The sequence below is a fragment of the Ursus maritimus genome, unplaced genomic scaffold, assembly GCF_017311325.1.
Source record: "Ursus maritimus isolate PB19 unplaced genomic scaffold, ASM1731132v1 scaffold_3, whole genome shotgun sequence".
In the NCBI taxonomy this organism is placed as follows: Eukaryota; Metazoa; Chordata; class Mammalia; order Carnivora; family Ursidae; genus Ursus; species Ursus maritimus.
Window position 1 is genome coordinate 70,013,136 of NW_024425563.1, and position 21,644 is coordinate 70,034,779.

General features: G+C 35.2%; 1 protein-coding gene and 1 long non-coding RNA gene across 2 annotated transcripts in view; one reads left to right on the plus strand and one right to left on the minus strand.

Annotated features, from left to right (window-relative positions):
- Positions 1–21,644, plus strand: part of LRRD1 (leucine rich repeats and death domain containing 1) — a 25,446-nt gene continuing 3,802 nt past the window's right edge. Inside the window, exons 1-2 of the mRNA XM_008686223.2 lie at positions 1–2,010; positions 6,048–6,246. Coding sequence (XP_008684445.1) covers positions 67–2,010; positions 6,048–6,246 — 2,143 coding nt within the window. The 5' untranslated portion in view covers positions 1–66. The remainder of the gene's footprint in view (positions 2,011–6,047; positions 6,247–21,644) is intronic.
- LOC121105848 overlaps positions 13,127–21,644 on the minus strand; it is a 26,985-nt gene continuing 18,467 nt past the window's right edge. Inside the window, exon 3 of the long non-coding RNA XR_005838604.1 lies at positions 13,127–13,442. This is a non-coding gene — a long non-coding RNA (uncharacterized LOC121105848). The remainder of the gene's footprint in view (positions 13,443–21,644) is intronic.

The following is a 21,644-nucleotide window of genomic DNA, read 5'->3' on the forward strand; positions in this document are numbered from 1 at the left end:
AATTAAACATGAAAATTAAAATTGAGTTACAATCATGTACTGATGTAAAACATAGCAGCAAATAAGATGTCTGAAAAGGAGCATACTTCAGAAGAGCTAGAAGATATCACTAGTCAATTTAGGACAGAATCTACATCATGGTCAGTGAAACCTGAATTTATTAAAGAAACATCAAATTCTTTAAAGGAAGCTTATGATGGGAAACCTTCCAACCAGATTTGTGAACCACATCCTAGAAATGATGGATTAGGTACACATGATGATACATCAACATTGTCCCCTGGAAATAAGTCTAAGAGAGATGAAGAACAAAGGAAAACTCTTCAATTTTCTGAAACAATCACTATATATGATAGCTTGCGGTTAAAAAGTGGTATTCCACAAAGTCCACCATTATCAATAACTGAGATGGTTGCTGAGTATCAGGCTTTCACTGGCTTCTTTTCTCATGAAACATTAGAAACAACTAGTCCACAGCTCTCTGAAGAAAATCAGAAAGGACTTGGCTTAGGATCAGGTAACTTTACAGTTAACCTCAAGGCCAAGGGTTTACAAGAATTCCCCAAGGACATTTTAAAAATCAAATATGTAAAATATCTATATTTGGACAAGAACCAAATCAAAAGTTTCAAAGGGGCAGATTCAGGTGACCTGCTGGGACTTGAAATTCTATCCTTGCAAGAAAACGGGTTATCATCACTGCCGCCTGAAATTCAGTTACTTCATAATTTAAGGATATTAAATGTCAGTCACAATCAAATATCACATATAGCTAAAGAAATATCACAGCTTGGGAATATGAGGCAACTCTTTTTAAATAACAATTACATTGAGAATTTTCCTTCTGGCTTAGAAAGCCTTGGAAACTTGGAAATTTTAAGTTTGGCTAAAAATAAGTTAAGACATATACCAGATACTCTGTCTAGTTTAAAAAACTTGAAGGTTCTCAATCTGGAATATAATCAGTTAACAATATTTCCTAAAGTTCTGTGTTTCCTTCCAAAGTTAATTTCACTAATCCTTACTGGAAACCTGATAAGCAGTTTGCCAAAAGAAATTAGGGAGCTTAAAAATTTAGAAAAACTTCTGCTGGATCATAATAAACTTACCTTTCTGGCTGTGGAAATTTTTCAATTGCTCAAAATGAAAGAACTCCAACTAACTGACAATAAATTGCAAGTTATTTCACACAAAATTGAGAATTTTAAGGAACTCAAAATTCTAATACTTGATAAAAATCTATTGAAAGAAATTCCAGAGAAAATTTCTCACTGTGTAATGTTGGAATGTCTTAGTCTTAGCTATAATAAATTAACAGGACTTCCTAAGAACATCTATAAGCTCAAAAATTTAAGAAAACTCCATGTAAACAGAAATAATATAGTGAGAATACCTGAAGATATCTCACATCTTAATAATATGTTCATTCTAGAATTTTCAGGAAATATAATCACAGATGTTCCCATTGAAGTAAAAAATTGCAAAAAAATAACTAAAGTTGAATTGAGTCATAATAAAATAATGTATTTTCCAGTAGGTTTCTGTGCTTTAGATTCTCTTTATTATTTGAATTTTAATGGAAATTATATTTCAGAAATACCTGTGGATATATCTTTTAGTAAACAACTGCTTAATTTAGAGTTAAATAAAAATAAACTCCTCATATTTTCTGAACACTTATGTTCTCTTATTAATCTTGAATACCTGGATCTTGGTGAAAACCAAATAAGGAAAATTCCACCATCTATCTCCAATATGGTATCACTCCATGCTCTTATTTTATGCTGTAATAAATTTGAAGCTTTCCCTATAGAAGTGTGTACTTTAGAAAATCTGCAAGTACTTGATCTTTCAATAAACCAAATACAGACAATCCCTTCAGATATCTGTAACCTAAAAAGAATCCAGAAATTAAACATCGCAAGCAATCAATTTATATATTTTCCTACTGAACTGTGCCAACTTCAATCATTGGAAGAGCTGAATATAAGTCAGATAAATGGAAGAAAGGTAAGAGATTGATATTTTGGGCTTTGGAGGGAAGTTGGCACTGGAGGAGATTAGAATCTAAACTGTAGTATATGTGTGTTTTAAATTTAGCTGGAATATTTTATTTTTTAAAGAATAGGTTTTTTCATTTTAAACCCCAAACATGGATTTAAAGTATATTTCTCAACATGAAAGCTTCATAGAAAAATATTTCATTAAAATGAAATTCCAAGTAACTGAAGTTGACAACTGTATAGATTTCTTTTTATTTCAGTTTAATTGTAAAAGGAGTTTTAAAGTTATGGATTATAATATAAACACATTATTGAAAGTTTAGGAAATCGAGAAATGAAGTAAAAAAAATTCCAGAATCATATCAGTATTGTAATATAACTACTGGTCACTGGTCATATGTTGATACAACTTACTTTTACTCTTTTTTTAATGTATGTGAAGCAAGTATAAAAAAATTCTACATTCAATTTTAATTTTAGTTTCTTCTATTTTCACTTAATATAAGCATTTCTCCATAATATAACACAATTCCCAATAATTGTTACAGCTAATACATGATATATGTAACTAATCATCTGTTGTTAAGCATTTAGGGATGCTGTAATTTTTCATCATCATATATAATGCTGTGATGAACTTCATAAATATAGCCTTTTTCTTATTTTACTATTTCCTTAGAGAATTTTCCCTTAAGAATTGCTAGATCAGCATGAATAAATGTTCTTATAATTTAGCTTTTCATTTTACTTGAACTGTAAGAATGAATTTAATGGAAATAGTTTTAAAAAATCAAACATTGCTGATTTATATTAAGATCTTAGTAAACTAATGAAAAGGACCCTAGAGCTATTATCTGGCTATGTTTAATTTGGCCATTACAGTCAAATTAAAGTCCTTCGATAGAGGCTGGACTTCAATCTAGAACAAGATTTCCCAAAGTCTGTCCTTAAAAACACCTAGTCCCATGAACTGCTCCTAAAAAGGGGGGGTGGGGGTGGTTCCTGTGATCAAATAGCTTTGAGAAGCACTGGTTTCTTCTCTTAGAGAATCACAATGAATGTTAGTGTATTAAAAGCTCTAAAGAGTCCTGCACTAAAGAAACTGGTTTATCTCTATTTAACCCACATTTCCCAAACTTACTTACCCTTTTAAACCTAACACCTGCTATATAATACATTTCCAGAAAGGCTACTCCAGGGAATACTTGCTTAAGTAGCTGGAATTGAAAATGATATATGTGTTTTTCAAGTTGTTATTGCACTAAAAGACACTTTTTGGTTCTGCATTATAATCACCAACTAATTCCTGGGCTGATTTATAATCCTCTCACTTTCTCCTCCTGTATCTTACTGTGTAAGTCTACAAGGTTGTATCCTTAATTCTTTTCTATTAACTTTTTACCATACCATGCATTTGACCCTCAAATTTGTATAACTGGAGCTAATCTCTCATCACTGCTTTAGTCCCACAGTTCCCAGTTTCCCTGGAAATTCTCTGTTCTACTCTCTCAAACTCAACATGATTTCAAATTCAAACTCATCTTCCTTTCCAATGTAACTCCCTTCACAATTTCTCCATTTCTGTTTGTGATGTCACTTTCTCCAGACCTACCAATCTAGAAATCATGAAATCATCTTTCTTCCCTTTCCATCACTAGTTATACAGAAACTTACACCAAAATTGTCTCATTTTTCCTCTGAAAAACTCTTGGATCAACTCCTTCATTTTCCAGTGTCACTATCTCCAACCTGGCCCATGGTCATCATTCACCTCACGCCTAGACTACTCCAGGAGCCTCTTGACTACTCTCTTTGATTCAGTCTCCTTTCTTTCATCAGGACTTGTCAAAGTTACCAGATTTCATTACAGAGAACTGTTCTCAGGAATCCAGATTGCTTATCTATTGCCTACTCATGGCAAGTGGTTGCCAAAGGCACCAGTCCACATCATTACAACCTCACTTCAAAAGTCACCAGATGGGGGCACCTGGCTGGCTCAGCAGTAGAGCATGTTGTGACTCCTGATCTCAAGTTCTGAGTTCAAGCCCCATGGGCATAGGGCTTGCTTAAAAAAAGAAAAAGAACATCAAAAACTAATGATGTACTATATGTTGGCTAACTGAACATAACAATAAACAAAAAAAGAAAGAAAAGAAAGATGACAGGAAACAAAAAGAAGAAGAAAAAGGAAAAAAAGAAAAAGAGTAGGCAAAGCAGGCAACCATGTAAAATAAAGCTGGATACCCTTAAAAAAATCACCAGATGGAAAAATGATTTACAAGAACTCTTCTCAAAAAAAAATATGATTGGAAAGATGACTTTGAGAACCCATTTTGGGTAGAAGTAAGATGCCCAAAAGATTAATTTAGAACAGCAGATAGTCACTAAACAGTCATCTGAAGAAAATGAGTTCAGGTTAATCACAGGGCTTTTATTTTGCTAAGTGAAGAGTGTCCAACATGAGTTTTCCTTCTGTAGTAGCTCTGTTATCACATGGTTCTTAGGTACATTCTCTGATAAATGTTGAGCAAATAGTTAACTTTATTTGGTTCACTTGTAGAACCAAATAAAAGAATATTTGTTTTATTATGTTTTAAATTATGAACTTACTCACCTGTCTTGACCTGACTCCTATGTCTGAGGGCCAACTATCAGGGGCTGCCATAGCCCAGTTCTGCATTCTCTCTCCAAACATATCTCCCTCTGCTTCCTATCACCTCTTTTTACTGTTCAGTCTCTCACTGGCCCATTTTTATGCATGATATTTGTCTTGCCTTAAGTGTCCTATAACTTCCATTCAATCCTATTCATTCTTGAGAGGCCATTCGAGTCCCATCTGCTACGTGAGGCTTTCCTTTAGCTCTGATTTGTATTGATATACATTCCCTAAACTTCCATATAGCGATTATTGTACTCTTTATTTTGGCACTGGATTACCTATTGTTTAATACTGTTTCCTGATGGTTTCTTATGTATATATTTTGTCCCCTGAACTAAATCTTAATCTCTTTGAAGTTAGGGGCTGTTTTCTTTTCTTTTCTTTTTCCTTTTAATATTTATTTATTTATTATAGAGAATGAGAGAGAGCACGAGAAGAGGGAAGGGCGGAGGGACAGGGAGAGAGAGAATCCTCAAGTGTGGACTCCACACTGTGTGTGGAGCCTGACGCATGGCCCGATCTTCATGACCTGAGCCGAAATCATGGGTTGTACGCTTAACTGACTGAGCCGCCCAAGTGCCCCTAGAGGACTGCTTCTTATGCTTCTTTCATATATGAAAGAACACTGAGCACAATATTCAGTATTTACCTTGGTTTTTGGTTATTTCAGAGGGGCCCATTTATTCAAAATTCTTTGGTTTACTCGTAGAGCTTCCTTTATTTCAAAAGCCACTTGTGATGGCCATATTTTCTCTGAATATGTGCATTTGTTCTTCACCATAGTAGGGTATCTTAATTCCTGTTATTTTGCAACACTTTTTATACTAGTAGTTTTTTTGAGGCTACAATGCCAAGCTGTGTGAGTCCATTCTTAAGGGGTTTATTGAGCACTTACTCAAAATGCATCTTGATTGGGAACATGTACACAAAAAATTATAAAACATACATCATGTCATTTAAAAATGCAAGGAAAATATACATAAGGGACCAATAAAAAGCACTACCGATGAGAATAGGAATAAAAATACCAAATGTGAGACAGATTAGTTGGGAAAAACTTCAGGGAGGAGAAGAAACCAAAGCAGGTCAGATTCAGGGAGAGAAGAAAGGGATAGGTGGTAAGGAAAACTAAGTGTTGGGAGAGTGAAGATAGTGGGTTAATAAGCCATATGGTTTAATTGGTAGCATTGGTCAGACTGGGGAGGTACTTGGGATGCCACTCAATGTACTATGGATTTTAGCAAGGAAGGAAGTCACAAAGAATTTGTGACATCGTGAAAATATCCCTTTTTAAGATAAAAAAAAAATCCTTCCATTTGATTTTGGACAACGTTTTAGTCATAGAAATATTTGTTAAAAATGTAATTGTTTAATCTTTGTTACAGTTAACAAGACTTCCAGAAGAGCTGTCTAATATGACTCAACTTAAAAGACTTGATATCTCAAATAATGCAATCAGAGAGATTCCAAGAAATATAGGGGAATTGCGAAGTTTGGTTAGTTTAAATGCACACAACAATCAAATAAGTTATCTGCCGCCATCTTTTCTATGTTTAAATGATCTCCAGCAACTAAACTTGAGTGGTAAGTGTCAAGCGTAATCAATAAGCATAATCAACAAGTAGAGTATTCATGTCTAGGCTGCAAATTTTGCTGACAAGATAGAACAGCAGCCAACATAATATATTAAGTGCTCATTGAAAGGAAATGGCTTTCCTAGGTACAGAAAATGAGAGCAAAGCATAAGGTCCAGTTGCTTTCTGGGAAGAGGTTATAACCCACCTGAGGAAGCTGAACCTGTGAGAGAGAGAAAAAGAGAGAGACAGATAGACAGAGGCAGTATGGCAGGGTGAGAGCATGAGAGAGTGCTGGCCTTAGTTCTGCAAGGGTTGGGAAAACTACAGACTGTGGTTCATGCTGCTGGTGGGGTAAGACTGTTGCTGGGATGACACTAAAAGGGAAACAGTCAAGAAACCCACAGAAGTAAGTTTGGAGCTAAGAGACAATTGCTAAACAATTAGTATGCTACAAGTCACCAGTTTTTACTGCCAGATATGAAGTTAGAAGGGCTGAGTTCAAATCTCATTTAGTCGGCTTCCTCCATTTATAAAGTGAAGTTAACCAGAATACCCATGCTATAGATGAGGTGCGTGAACTGAATGAGACATTGAAAGCAGGTAGCATTCTGTGAAAGCATTATTCAAGCAAAAAATGTTTATACACTCTTGTGAATTAATCCTCTCTGTCCCTAGTGAATTTAGGAAGACTGAAAACACTGAACTTCAGTGTTGAAGAAAGCTCTAACTTCTGCTGTCCATAGACTTATGGGAATATAATTAAATAAAATTTATGGAAATAGTTTCACAAATGTGAGGTAATATACCAATGAAAGGGATTTAGAGATTGATTCCTTTCTTTCCTCATAGCATGAGCTTTGGAGTAGGACAAATCTTAGAATTCTAGCTCCATGCTTCAGTAGGAAGTTTTTATTTTAGCGTTAATCTTCTGTTTCCTAATCAGTAAATTGAAAATAATAATTTCTACTCTTTGAACTGTGAGGACAAAAGGTTAATCACTAAGCACAGAAAGCGATGTAGGTTTTAAACAGATGTTAGGCCCTCTCTCCAAGGAGCCAAAATAACAAATGAAAGGAATGTGGACTGACATACAAACTGCTTGCGGTTGTCCTTGGGGAAAAGGACAGACAGTTCTCTTGCCTCATAGTTCTCTCTATAGGCACTGATAATGCTATCAGGCAGGCTTTCATCTTGTTCTACCTGAAATCAGCTAGTTACGTTATCATTGTTTATCTGTTGTTTACAGATGGCATCCATTCTGATGGGTCAGTGCTTATGCCAAACAAGTTTTGAAATATTTTGAATAGCACCACTGTTCACATGTACTAATGTAACAGCCTCCGAAAGGACTCCTATCTATAGCCTCTCTTTCTCTCTCTCTCTCTCTGGTCTTTGTTGTTGCCAGTTTTTTAAAACACTTTTTCTTTAAGTATAAATACATATTGAAAAAAGTACACATTGTTTCAAAAAATTAAAATTAAAAGTAGAATTACCATATAACCCAGCAATTCTATTTCTGGGTATTTGTCCAAAGGAAAAGGAAAGAGTAACTCAAAAAGACATATGCACCCTGATGTTCATTGCAGCATTATTTATCTAAGTGTCCATCAATGGATGGATGAATGAAGAAAATGTGGTGTATACACACACACACACACACACACACACACACACACACACACACACAGGAGTATTACTCAGCCATAAAAAAGAAGGAAATTTTGCCATTTGCAATTACATGGGCGGACCTTGTGGGCATTTTGTTACGTGAAATAAGCCAAAGACAAATACTACATGATTTCACTTATATGTGGAATCTAAACAAAACAAAAGTAAACTCACAGATACAGAGAACAGATTGGTGGTTGCTACAGGTGGAGAGGGGGGTGGATCTAGGTGAAATGGATAAAGGCGATCAAAAGATACAAACTTCCAGTTATAAAATAAATAAGTCTTGGGGATGTAATATACAGCATGGTGATAATATAGTTATCACTATAGTTAATAATACTTTTTGTGTATTTGAAAGTTGCTAAAATAAGAGACACTAAAAGTTTTCATTGCCAAAAAAAAAAAAACAAAAAAACACCAAACTGTAACTATATGTTGTGGTGGATGTTAACTAGACTTACTATGTTGATCATTTTGCAATATATACAAATACTGAATCATTATGTTATGTACCTGCAACTAATGTTATATGTCAGTTATCAAGTATCTCCCAACTTTTAAGAAAGTACATACTGTAAGTATACAGCTCAATAAACTTCCACACACTAAACAAACCTATATTTCAGGATCTAGATCAAGAGAGAAGACATTCCCAGAAACCCCTTCTTGCTCCTTTCCAGTCACTTCTTGACCTTCTCTTAACCAAGGGTAAACACTATCACGATTTCAGACAGCGTACCTTAAGTGAAATCATAAAATATATACTCCTATATCTGGTTTCTTTCACTCAACGTTATGTTTGTGAAATTCACTCATACTATTCTGTGTAGTTGGGGACCATTCACTCTCAATGCTGAATAGATTGTGTTTTACTATTCTGCTGTTGAACATTTAGTAGAAAAGCAATTATTTTCTTGTGGTTAGATAACAAACTCCCTGTGATTTCAATCCTTTTAAATTCTTTGGGACTAGCTTTATGGCTCAGCATATACACTATCTTGATAAACACACCATATATGCTTTTAAAAGTGTATTCTGAAAGTGTTAGCTACAATGTTTTATGAATATCATATAAGTGGTGAGTAGTTTTGTTGGAATCTTCTGTCTTTACTGGTATGTTGTTATGTTAATTGCTTAGAGAACAGTGTTAAAATCCAAAACTATGGTTGTGGAATTCTATATTTTTTGCTTTAATTGTCAACTATTTTCATGTATTCTGAGGAACTGTTATGAGAAAAATGCACATATACGATTATTATGACTTTCAATTCTAATGAATTTTTTATCATCTGACATCCCCAAATGTCCTTCTTTATCTCCAGTAATAATCTTTATTTTGAAGGGTATTTTATCTAATATTAAGATAACCACTCTAGTCTTCTTATGCTTACTGTTCTCATGGTATTATCTTTACTATCAATTTACTTTCAACATATGTGTCTTTATATTTAAAGTACATTCCCTGTAGACAGCACCTGTCTGTGTCTATATGTTCAAAATGCATCTCTTATAAAAGTATATATAGTTGGGCCTTGCTTTTTCATCCTTTATGACAATTTCTGCCTTTAAATTGGGGTATTTAGTCAATTAACATTTAATGTAATTATTAGTATAGTTGGATTTATTTATTTATTTTTGAAGATTTTATCTATTTACTTGAGAGAGAGAGAGAGAGAGAGAGAGAGAGAGAGAGAGAGAGAGAAAGCACCAGTGGAGGGAGTGGGCAGAAGGAGAGGGAGAAGCTGACTCCCCGCTGAGCAGGAAGCCCAGTGCCAGGGCTTGATCTCAGGACCTTGGAATCATGACCTGAGCTGAGAAGGCAGACGCTTGACAGACTGAGCCACCCAGGCGCTACGGTATAGTTGGATTTAGATCAGCCATTTTACCATTTGTTTTCTGTTTCTCCCCTCCGTTAACTCTTTTTCTGTCTTCATGTTGAACTGTTTTTCTTTAGTTGCTTTCCAGATTTACTCATCTTTGGTTTTCAGCAGTTTGACTATGCTGTATCTAAGTGTGTTTTTTATTATAATTCAGGTGAAATTCACACAGTCTAAAATAGTTTTAAAGAGAACAATTTGGTGGCATTTAGCACATTAACAAGGTAGCATAATGTACCACTAACTGTCTAGTTCCAAACGTTCATCAACCCCAAAGGAAACCCTTATTCATTAAGCAGTTGCTTTCTCATCTCACCTCCACTCTCCCTCTGGTAACCAGCAATGTGCACTGCATCTCTATGGACATACCTAATACCATGGATATGTCATACAAATGGAATCATACAATATATGACTTTTTTGGACTGGCTTTTTTCACTTAGCATAATGTTTTCAAGCTTCATCCATGTTGTAGCTTGTATCAGTAGTTCATTCCTTTTATGGCTGTATAATATTACACTGTCTGAATCTTCTACACTTTGATGATCCATTCATTCTCTGATGGACATTTGGGCTACTTTCACCTTTTGGGTATTGTGAATAGTTCTGCTGTGAACATGTGCACACCTGTGTTTATTTCAGTACATTCAATTCTTCAGAGATAGAACTCTTGTGTCATATGGTAATTTTACGTTTAATTTTTCAAGGAACTGTCAAATTGTTTTCCACAGAGGTAGAACCATTTTACATTCCCACTATGAATGTACAATGATACCAATTTCCCCATATCCTTGTCAATATTGTTTTACTTTTGGGGGGGGGATTATAGTTATGCTAGTGAATGTGAAGTGGTATTTCATTGCGGGTTTGATCTGAATTTTCCTAATGATTAATGATTTGAGCATCTTTTTTGGGTGCTTGTTGACCATTTGTATATCTTTTTTTTGAGAATTGTCTATTGAATTCCTTTGCCTATTTTTATTTTTTTAAAGATTTTATTTATGGGGTGGGGGGCAGAGGGAGACAGACAAGCAGACTCTGTGCTGAGCTCTGAGCCCGACACAGGGCCAGACCTCAGGACTCTGAGATCATGACCTGAGCTGAAACCAAGAGTCAGATGCTTAACCAGCTCTGCCACCCAGGCGCCTGTCCTTTGTCCATTTTTAAAATGGGCTTTAATTGGGTTGTTTTGTTGTTGAGTTGAAAGAATTCTTTATATATTCTGAATACTAGATCCTTATTAGATATATGTTTTACAATTATTTACACTCATTCTATAGGTTGTCTTTTCTTCTTGATAAGTCCTGTGATACATAAAAGTTTAAAATTTTTATGAAGTCCAGTTAGCTATTTTTTCTTTTGTTGCTTGTGTTTTTGGTGTCATAACTACTAGTCCATTATAAAAATCCAAGAACGTTAAGACTTCCCCCTACATTTTAAGAGTTTTTATAATTTTCAGTTATATCATATTTCAGTTGTTGATTGATTTTGAGTTAATCTTTGTATATGGTGTGAGGTAGGGATCCATATTCATTCCTTTGCATGCAGATCTCTAGTTATTCTAGCATCATTTTTGGAAAAAATTATTTTTCCCCTTTGCGTGGTCTGAGCGTCCTTGTCAAAAATTAATTGGCCATAAAATATGGATTTATTTCTGGACTCTCAATTCTAGTCCATTGGTCTATATGTTGAACCTATGCCACTCTCATACTGTTTTTTTTTTAAGTTTTTATTTAAATTCCACTTAGTTACAATACAGAGTAATATTAGTTTCAGGCGTACAATATAGTGATTCAACACTTTCATACATTACCCAGTGCTCACCCCAAGGGAACTCCTTAATCCCCATCACCTATTTAACCCATCCCCCACCCACCTCCCTTTTGGTAACAATTTGTTCTCTATAGTTAAGAGTTTGTTTCTTAATTTGCCTCTCTTTCTCTCTTCTCCCCCCTTTGCTTGTTTGTTTTGTTTCTTAAATTCCACATATGAGTGAAGTCATATGGTGTTTTCTCTGACTGATTTATTTCACTTAGCATAATACTTTCTAGCTCCATCACGTCATTGCAAATGGCAAGATTTCATTCTTTTTTATGGCTGAGTAATATTCCATTGTATATATATACCACCTCTTCTTTACCTATTTATTAGTCTATGGGCTCTTTCCATAATTTGGCTATTGTAGATAATGCTGCTATAAACATCGGGTGCATGTATCCCTTTGAATTAATATTTCTGTATTCTTTGGCTAAGTACCTATTAGTGCAATTGCTGTATTGTAGAATAGTTCTATTTTTAACTTTTTGAGGAACCTCCATACTGTTTTCTAGAGTGGCCGCACCTGTTTGCATTCCCACCAACAATGCACAAGTCTTCCCCTTTCTCCACATCCTTGCCAACACTTGTTGTTTCTTGTGTTGTTGATTTTAGCCATTCTGATAGGTGCCAAACTGCTGGCCATCTGGATGTCTTCTTCAGAGAAGTGTCTGTTTGCATCTTCTGCCCATTTTTAAATTGGATTATTTATTTTTGGGGGTTGGGTCATATAAGTTCTTTATATGTTTTGGATACCAACTCTTTATCAGATATGTCATTTGCAAATATCTTCTCTCATTCTGTAGGTTGCCTTTTAGTTTCAATGATTGTTTCCTTCACCGTGCAGAAGCTTTTTATTTTGATGTAGTCCCAATAGTTTATTTTTGCTTTTGTTTCCCTTGCCTTAAGAGACATATCTAGAAACAATTTGCTACAGCTGATGTCAAAGAAGTTACTCCCTGTATTCTCTTCTAGGATTCTTTTATGGTTTCAGGTCTCACATATAGGTATTTAATCCATTTTGAATTTTCTTTTTTGTATGGTATAAGAAAGTGGACCAGTTTCATTCTTTTGCATGTAGCTGTGCAGTTTTTCCAGCACCATTTGTTGAAGGGACTATCTTTTTCCTATTGGGTATTCTTTCCTGCTTTGTCAAAGATTAATTGACCATATAATTGTAGGTTCATTTCTGGGTTTTCTATTCTGTTCTATTGACCTATGTGTTTATTTTTTGCCAGTACCATACTGTTTTGATTACTACAGCTTTGTAATATAACTTGAAATCTGGAATTATGATACCTCAACTTCTTCTTTTTCAAGATTGCTTTGGCTAATTGGGGTCTTTTCTGGTTCCATACAAATTTTAGGATTATTCTAGCTCTGTGAAAAATGCTGTTGGTATTTTGATAGGGATTGCATAAAATCTGTAGATTGCTTTGGACAGTGTAGACATTTTAACAATACTTCTTCTAATCCAGGAGCATGGAATGTCTTTCCATCTCTTTGTGTCATCTTCAATTTCTTTCATCAGTGTTTTATAGTTTTCAGAGTATAGGTCTTTCACCTCTTTGGTTAGGTTTATTCTTAGGCATAGTATTGTTTTGGGTGCAACTGTAAGTGGGACTGTTTTCTTAATTTCTCTTTCTGCTGCTTTGTTATTCGTGTATAGAAACACAACAGATTACTGTTCGTTTATTTTGTCATAGTGTTTTGATCACTGTAATTCTGTGGTAATTTTTGAAACTAGGAAATGTTCCAACTCTATTTTTCTTTTTCAAAATTTTTTGTAATTTGGGCCCCTTGTAATTCTATAAGAATTTAAGAATCTGGTTTTCCATTTCTGCAAAAAAAAAACATAGAATTACAATAAAGATTGCATTGAATCCCTAAATTGCTTGCTCAGATGGCAATACTGTTCTCCAATGCATAAACACAGGAGAGCTTTCATTTAGGTCTTAAGTATTGAAACTCCTTGATTAAGTTTATTCCTACATAATTTTGATGGTATTGTAACTTAAATTGTTTTCTTAATTTTCTTTTTTGAATTGTTCATTGCTGGTATATAGAAACACAAATGATTTTTGTGTGTTCATCTTGGATTCTACAACTTTGCTCGACTTGCTTATTTGCCCTATTAGTTTTTGTGGACTCTTGGATTTTCTCTATATAATATTATGTCATCTGTGAATAGAGATAGTTTTACATGTTCTTTTCCACTCTGGGTATCTTTTCTTTTTCTTGCCTAACTGGACTGGCTAGAACTACCAGCCCAATTTTGAATATCAGTGATGAAAGTGGGCATCTTTGTCTTATGGCTATATTAGGGACAATTGTAAGGGGAAAGCTTTTAGTGTTTCACCTTTGAGTATGATATTACCCATGGGTTACTCATAGATATCCTTTCCTGGGGTGCTTGGCTGGCTTAGTTGGGAGCATGCAACTCTTGATCTTGGGGTTGTGAATTTGAGCCTCATGCTGGGTATAGACATTACTGAGAAAAATAAACTTTAAAAATACATACATACATACATACATACCCTTTCACATACTGAGGGCGTTCCCTCTTATTCCTAGTTTATTGAGGTTTTTTTTTTTGAGTGTTGAATTTTGTTAAATGGATTTTCTGCACCGAAATTGTCATGTGTTTTTTTTTTTCTCCTTTTTTTCTCTTAATGTCATGTATTACACTCACTGATCTTCTTATAATGAACCACCCTTGCATTTCAAGATAAATCCCACCTGGTCATGAGGTATAATCCTTTCGATATTTTGTTGGATTTGGCTTGCTAGTATTTTGTTGAGGATTAGTTCATAAAGGATATTGGTCTGCAGTTTTCTTGTACTCTCTTTTTCTGGCTTTGGTATCAAGGTAATGTTGGCCTCAATGAGTTAGGAGGAGTACTGTCCTCTTCAGTTTTCAGCAAAAGTTGGAGAAGAATTGATATTTGTTCTTCTCTAAATATTTGGAAGAATTCATCAGTGAAGCCATCAGGCCCAGGCTTTTCTTTTTTTCTTTCTTTCTTTTTTTTTTTTTTTTTTTTTGAAGATTTTATTTACTTATTTGACACAGAGACAGCCAGTGAGAGAGAGACAAGCAGAGGGAGTGGGAGAGGAAGAAGCAGGCTCCCAGCAGAGGAGCCTGATGTGGGGCTCGATCCCAGAACGCGGGGATCATGGCCTGAGCCGAAGGCAGCCACTTAACGACTGAGCCACCCAGGCGCCCCAAGGGCTTTTCTTTCTTGGGAGATATTTCATTACTGATTAAATCTCCTTACCAGTTATGGGTTTTTCTGATTTTCTGTTTCTCCATGATTTAGTCCTAGTAGGTTCTGTGTTTCTAGGAATTTGTCCATTTAATCTAGGCTATCTAATTTGTTGGCATAATATTGTTCAGAATACCCTATATAATCTTTTTGTTTTTGTAGAATAAGTAGTAATGTCCCCATTTTCATACCTGATTTTCAGTGATTTGAGTCTTGTCTCTTCTTCTCTTAGTCCATCTAGGTAAAGGTTTGTCAATTTAATTGATCTTTTCAAAGAACCAACTTTTGGTTTCATTTTCTATTGGTTTTTATTCACTGTTTCATTTATATCTACTTTAATTTTTATTGCTTCCTTCTACTATTAGCTTTGGCTTTACTTTGCTTATCTTTTTCTAGTTTATTTAAATGTAAAGTTATTAATTTGAGGTATTTCTTTTTTAGTGTTGGTATTTCCAGCTACAAATTTCTTTCTAAGCATCCACAAGTTTTGGTATATTGTGTTTTCATTTCCTTTCATCTCTTCACATTTTCTTTTCTATTTTTTTTTTAAAGATTTTATTTATTTATTTGACAGAAAGAGACACAGCGAGAGAGGGAACACCAGCAGGGGGAGTGGGAGAGGGAAAAGCAGGCTTCTCGCTGAGCAGGGAGCCTGATGCAGGGCTCCATCCCAGGACCCTGGGATCATGACCTGAGCCGAAGGCAGACGCTTAACAACTGAGCCACCCAGGCACCCCGATCTCTTCACATTTCCTAATTTTCCTTTTGGTTCCACACTTTTACAAGTATGTTATTTAAATTAGTAAAATTTCCAGTTTTCCATCGGTTATTTTTACTTGTTTCATTCCACTGTGGCCAGAAAAGGTATATTGTATAATTTAATCATTTTTAATTTATTGAGACTTGTTTTGTGGCCTAACATTATGGTCTATCCTGGAAAATGATCTATGTACTTGAGAAGAATGTGTATTCTGCTATTGTTGGTTTGAGTGTTCTATATATGTCTGTTAAGTTTAGTTGTTTTATATTGTTGTTCAAGTCCTGTGCTTCCTTACTGACATTTTGTCTAAATGTTGTATCCATTGTTGAAAGTGAAGTATTAAAGTCTCCAACTATTATTGTAGAACTGCCTATTGCTCCCTTCAATTCTGTCAACATTTGCCTCCTGTTCTGGGGCTCTGTTGTTTGGTGTGTATATATTTATAATTGTTATATCTTCTTTATGTACTGATTCTTTATCAATATATACTTCTTTGTCTTTTGTAATTGTAGTTTTTGACTTAAAGTTTATGTTATCTGATATTAGTAAAATCACTGCTGGTGTCTTGGTTGCTATTTGCACAGATTATCTTTTCCCATCTTTCAATACCTAGAGCAAAAGAAGGAAAGAACATATTACACTCCCAGTCCTTGCAGCTTAGCTCTAAGTTGGGGTACTTCAGTGCTAAGCCAGGTCACCTACAACTCTTAGTCTTCCTTTCTTGATTGTGTGGATCCCAGAGATCCACCTTAGGTGCAAGCCTAGGATTTTCTCAGGTTTCTTCTGCATGTGTCCAGTCCTAGGCGTGCCTGTTGTACTCCATTTTCTCCAGGATACACTCTGGCATCTCTGAGCCCTTATTCCCTCAAGAAACTTTTTCCTATGCCTCTTTCTTCCTGGGCTTTTGGGTCTGTTTGCTACTTGCTGTGTCTGCTGTCCCTCGCTCCAGGTGGGCATGCAACTGCTACTGGTAAAGCAACTCAGAATGAGTGGGAAGAGTAAAACAAAAGTCGGCCTTTGTGCCAGTCCCTTGGGGAACCACCAGACAGGCCAAACACAAAACCACAATATTTTAAGGACAGGGTAGTTTATTAGCTCTCTGACAGCTGCAAGCTGCATCAGGAATGTCAGTATGTGCCATCTCAGTGGCAGCCATGGCCATGCTGGGAAATAGACGATGGTAGGGAAACGAGTGAAAAAGCTTCAGGGCTCTCTTACCTAAATTCTGCTGCTTTTATCCTCATTGAACACTCTCCTGGTTACTGTAAGATTTGGATTAAATTCCAGCTAATTCTATCAGTCTTTTCCAGCTTATGACTGATTCAGTGGAGGGGCTGATTCTTTGACAGCTCTACTCTGAAATTTCTGTGATAGCCATCCTAGATGTGTTTTTTTTGTATTTATACTGCTTGGATTTCACTGAGCTTCTTGTCTGTATAGTTATGCATTTTATCAAATTTGGGAATTTTTCAACCATTATATTTTCAAATACTTTTTTCTGCCTCATTTCCTCTTTTTTCTCCTTGTGAGACACTAATTATCTTTTCACATTGCCCCATAAAACCTTATTTTGTGTGTGTGCATGTGTGTGTGCATGTGTGTACACAAAGCTTTAGGTATCTTGTCTTCAATTTCACTGCCTTGCCTACCATCTCTATTCTGCTGTTAAATCCATCCAGTTAATTTTTTATTATGAATATTGTATTTTTCAGTTCTAGAATTTCCGTTTGTGTTTTTTTTTTTTTTGTAGTTCATATACCTCCCCTAAGATTTCCTATTTTATTCATTGATTATGAGGCATATCTTTCTTTAGATTCTTTGGCATAGTTATATTAGCTGCTTTAAAGTTTTTAAATGTCATTTTTTCTCTTAGCAGTGAGTCACATTTTCTTTTTTCTCCATTTATGACTCCTTGACTCTGTATTCTGTTTCTCTCCAAAGAATGTTGATTTTTGTTGTTGTTGCTATTATTGCTTCATCAGGCACTTAAGTTGGCTGGACTAAAAAGAGAAACTCCTTCCCTACAGTTGGCAGCTCTTTATATCTGAGTTTTTTTTTTCAGCCATTAGCTATTATATTAGTTATCCATTGTTGTATCAGAAATTTCTACAAAGTTTAGCACTCTGAGGCCCTCGAGGGCTCTCTGCTGAGGTTTCCACCAGCCCACAAGCAACAGCATAGCAGCCATCCTCTCCAGTGGCTAGCTCGTGGCCACCCACATATATTACCAGCACTGTCTGAGTTTCATTTCCAGTAACAGCTCCTGCGGAAGTGCAGAGTATTCTGGGGAAACTGTCCCTCACCGCCTCGGTCTCCCCCAAGGCTGACCTGGGTCACTGGTGGGCAAGCTTCTTTTATCGGAAGTCTACTCTCCCATTCATGGCTACACTGGCAATCTTCCCAGGCCTCCAGTGGCACGATCACCTGTGACTTGGTGATCATGAGAAAGCAGCTTGGTGGCTAACCTGGCAAACCCAACACTGGGCCCCAACCCTGAGTGACCACTACCAGGCTTCAGGAGGTGCTAGGTTCAACAGAGCCCCTCCCCTCCCCATAGACTAGGCAGGCTGCAACAAGCAGGAGCAGCTGGATTCTTTTATACCAAAATAGCAAAACTATTTTGCTTTATAAAGCTATGCATGTCTGGGGGCAGCAAGTATATGGGAAATTTCTGTACACTCAATTTGCTGTGAACCTAAAAAATCTTTTTAAAAAAATCCAAAGCTGGGGGCATAGTGCCTGGGTGGCTCAGTCGGTTAAGCATCTGACTCCTGGTTTTGGGCTCAGGTCATGATCTCAGGGTCACGATCTCAGGGTCATGAGATCGAGCCCAGTGTCAGGCTCTGTGCTCAGCTCGGAGTCTGCTTGTCTCTCTTCCTCTGTTCTTCCTTCCTCCACCCCACGCTCTCTCTCTCTTTCAAATAAATAAAATCTTTAACAAAAAAAATCCAAAGCTACTAAAACAAATCTTGGAAGTGACACACCATCACTTCTACTCTATTTTAGTGATCACACAGACCAATCTTGGTATAATATGGGAAGGGACTATACAAGGTGGTGAGTAACAAGAAGCATCATTGGGGGCTGAAAGCCCAAATTTGTTAAAGCAGGCCCAGATTATTTCATTGGTGAATTCCATCAAGTATTTAAAGAAGGAATAATGCCAATTTCTAAAATCCTCTTTCATAAAAGTGATAAAACATTTTCCAACTCATTCTATGAGATCAGCATTACCTTGATAGTATGATGAGAAAGGAAACTTAAAGACCAATATCCTACGTGGGATTTATTCCAGAAATGTAAGGTTGGGTTAACATTCAAAAACTAACCAATGTAATTCACAACATCAATGAGTAAAGAAAAGCCACATGAACATCATACTAGATATGCAAAAGCCTATGACAAAATACAATTTATCATTTATGATTTTATAAAACAAACAAGAGCAAAACATCTCAGAAAACAAGGAATAGAAGGTAACTCTCTCAACCTGAGAAACAGCACCTGCAAAAAACTACAGCTAATATCATACTCAATGGTAAGGACTTAACTATTTTCCATTGTGATCAGGAATAAAACAGGGCTGCCCTTTCTCACCACTCCTCTTCAACATTATACTGTAAGTCCTAACTAGTGCAACAAAAAAAGGGATAGAAATTATAGCAAGATTGCCATATAAAAGGTTAATATACGAAAGTCAGTTGTATTTCTAGTAACTGTATACTAGTAATGAATGATTAGAAATTGAATGTTTTTAAAAGTACCATTTAAAGTAACACCAAAAAAACATAAAATAGGTATAAATCTGACAAAGTATATTTAAGGTCTGTATACAGAAAATGACTCAAACAAGACCTAAATAGAGAGAAATATAGTATTCATAAATTGGAAGACTTTATATCGTTAATATGTCATTTTCCCCCAACTTATTTTTAAATTCAACTCAATTCCAATATACATCCCAGCAAGGTTTTTTATTTCAGAAAGCAAAGAGCTAATTCTAAAATTTATATAAAAGGCAAAAGAAATAGAATAGCTAAAATTCTTTTGAAAAAAGAACAAAGTTGAAGGACTCATATAACCTGATTTTTAAGCCTTATGAAAGGCCGTGGTAGTAAAGACAGTGTACAATTGGCAAAATGACAGACATAGATCAATGGAACAGAACAGAGAGTGTAGAAATAGACCCAGGCATATACGGTCAACTGATTTTTGGCAAACATGCAAATGTAATTCAGTGGAGAAGGTAGTATTTTCAACAAATGATGCTAGAGCAACTAGATGGTCACAAGCCAAAAAACAAAACAAACTGCAACATTAATAAAACAAACAAACTTTGATCCGTACCACATACCATATAAAAAACCAACTGAAAATGAATCACAGACCTAAATGTAAAAGCTAAAACTATAAAACTGCTAGATAAAAACAGAGAAGAAGATATTTGCAACCTTGGCAAAAATTTCTTAGATACAACACCAAAATCACAATCAACAAAAAAATTATTTGGTCTTCAGCAAAATTAGAAATCTCTGCCCTTCAAAAGGTGTTGTTAAAAGAATGAAAAGAAAAGCCACAGACCAGAAGAAAATATTTGCTGAATACACACAAAATAATTCTCAAAACTCAAAATTAAACAGTTGATTCAATAAAAATTGGCATAAATTTTGAACAGATACTCTACAAACAATGTATATGAATGGCAAATAAGCACCAGGAAATATACTCAAATCATTATTCATGAGAGAAATGCAAATTAAATCTACAATGAGATTGTGTGTGTGTGTGTGTGTGTGTGTGTGTGTGTGTGTAAAAAGGTGCTTTTATTAAAGCACGGGGCAGAAAGAGCTGCTACAATGAAATCTTTTTCTTAGAATAACTAAAATTAAAATCTGACAATACCAAGATCTGTAACTGCAACTCTGATACATTGATGGCAGGAATGCAAAATGATACACACTCTGGAAAACAGTTTCTTAATTTCTTATAAAATTATATGTATATTTACCATACAACCCACCAATCACACTCCCAACTACACTTTTCAAGTGAAATGTAAATTTATATTCAATAAAAAACTGAGTGCAAATATATAGAGTGATTTTATTCATAATCACCAAAAAGTGGAATCATTCAAAATGTCCTTTAGTTAGCGAATGAATGATGTATGTACATCCATATAATGGAATATTTCTCATTAATAAAAAGGAATAAACTATTGATACGTCATTAAACAGCAATAAATCTAAAATGCATTATGCTAAATGAAAAAAGCCAGACCCTAAATACTATATGTTGTGACATATATACATTACACATATGCAATAACACACATATATATTTATAATTATGAACTTAAAATGTACATTGTAAAACCCCATATACATATGTAGGTATGTATATGCACGTATAGCTATACATACACACTCCTAGAAGCAATGAGCAAAACTAGTATCCTGGTTTTGGTTTCTGAATGCCATTCTTCACTGAAAGGAACCAGATTCCTTTATGACTATAAATAATAACTATAAATGCATTAATAATATAAAGGCAAACTTACAGGCCAGTTCCTCTTTAAATGATTACGAAGTCTTACCTTGTAAGTCACCACAGTTTTATTTTTTATGTTCAGTTTATTTTGGATTAAAGTGTCTTGAAAACATTACACTTTAGGGAAGTAGAGTTTAATCCCCACTCTTTGAGGGTGGACTAGACTTAGTAACTCAGTTCCAAAAAATATAGAGTATGGGCAAGAAAAAACATTGCATCAGAGAAACCTGGCAAGACACTGTTTTAGCTAAGGGATCAAGCTTAACATCGCTAGTAATGTCATATGGGTATCATGTACCCCTGCTGATGTGATGAGAGCTCTTCACCTCTGTGGTATTCTTTCCAGAAACCCATAATCCCATTCTAATCATGAGAAAATATGTCAGATAAACTCAAATTAAGGAATATTCTACAAAAATACCTAATCAGTACTATTCAACTGTCAAGATCATGAAAAACATGGAAAGAC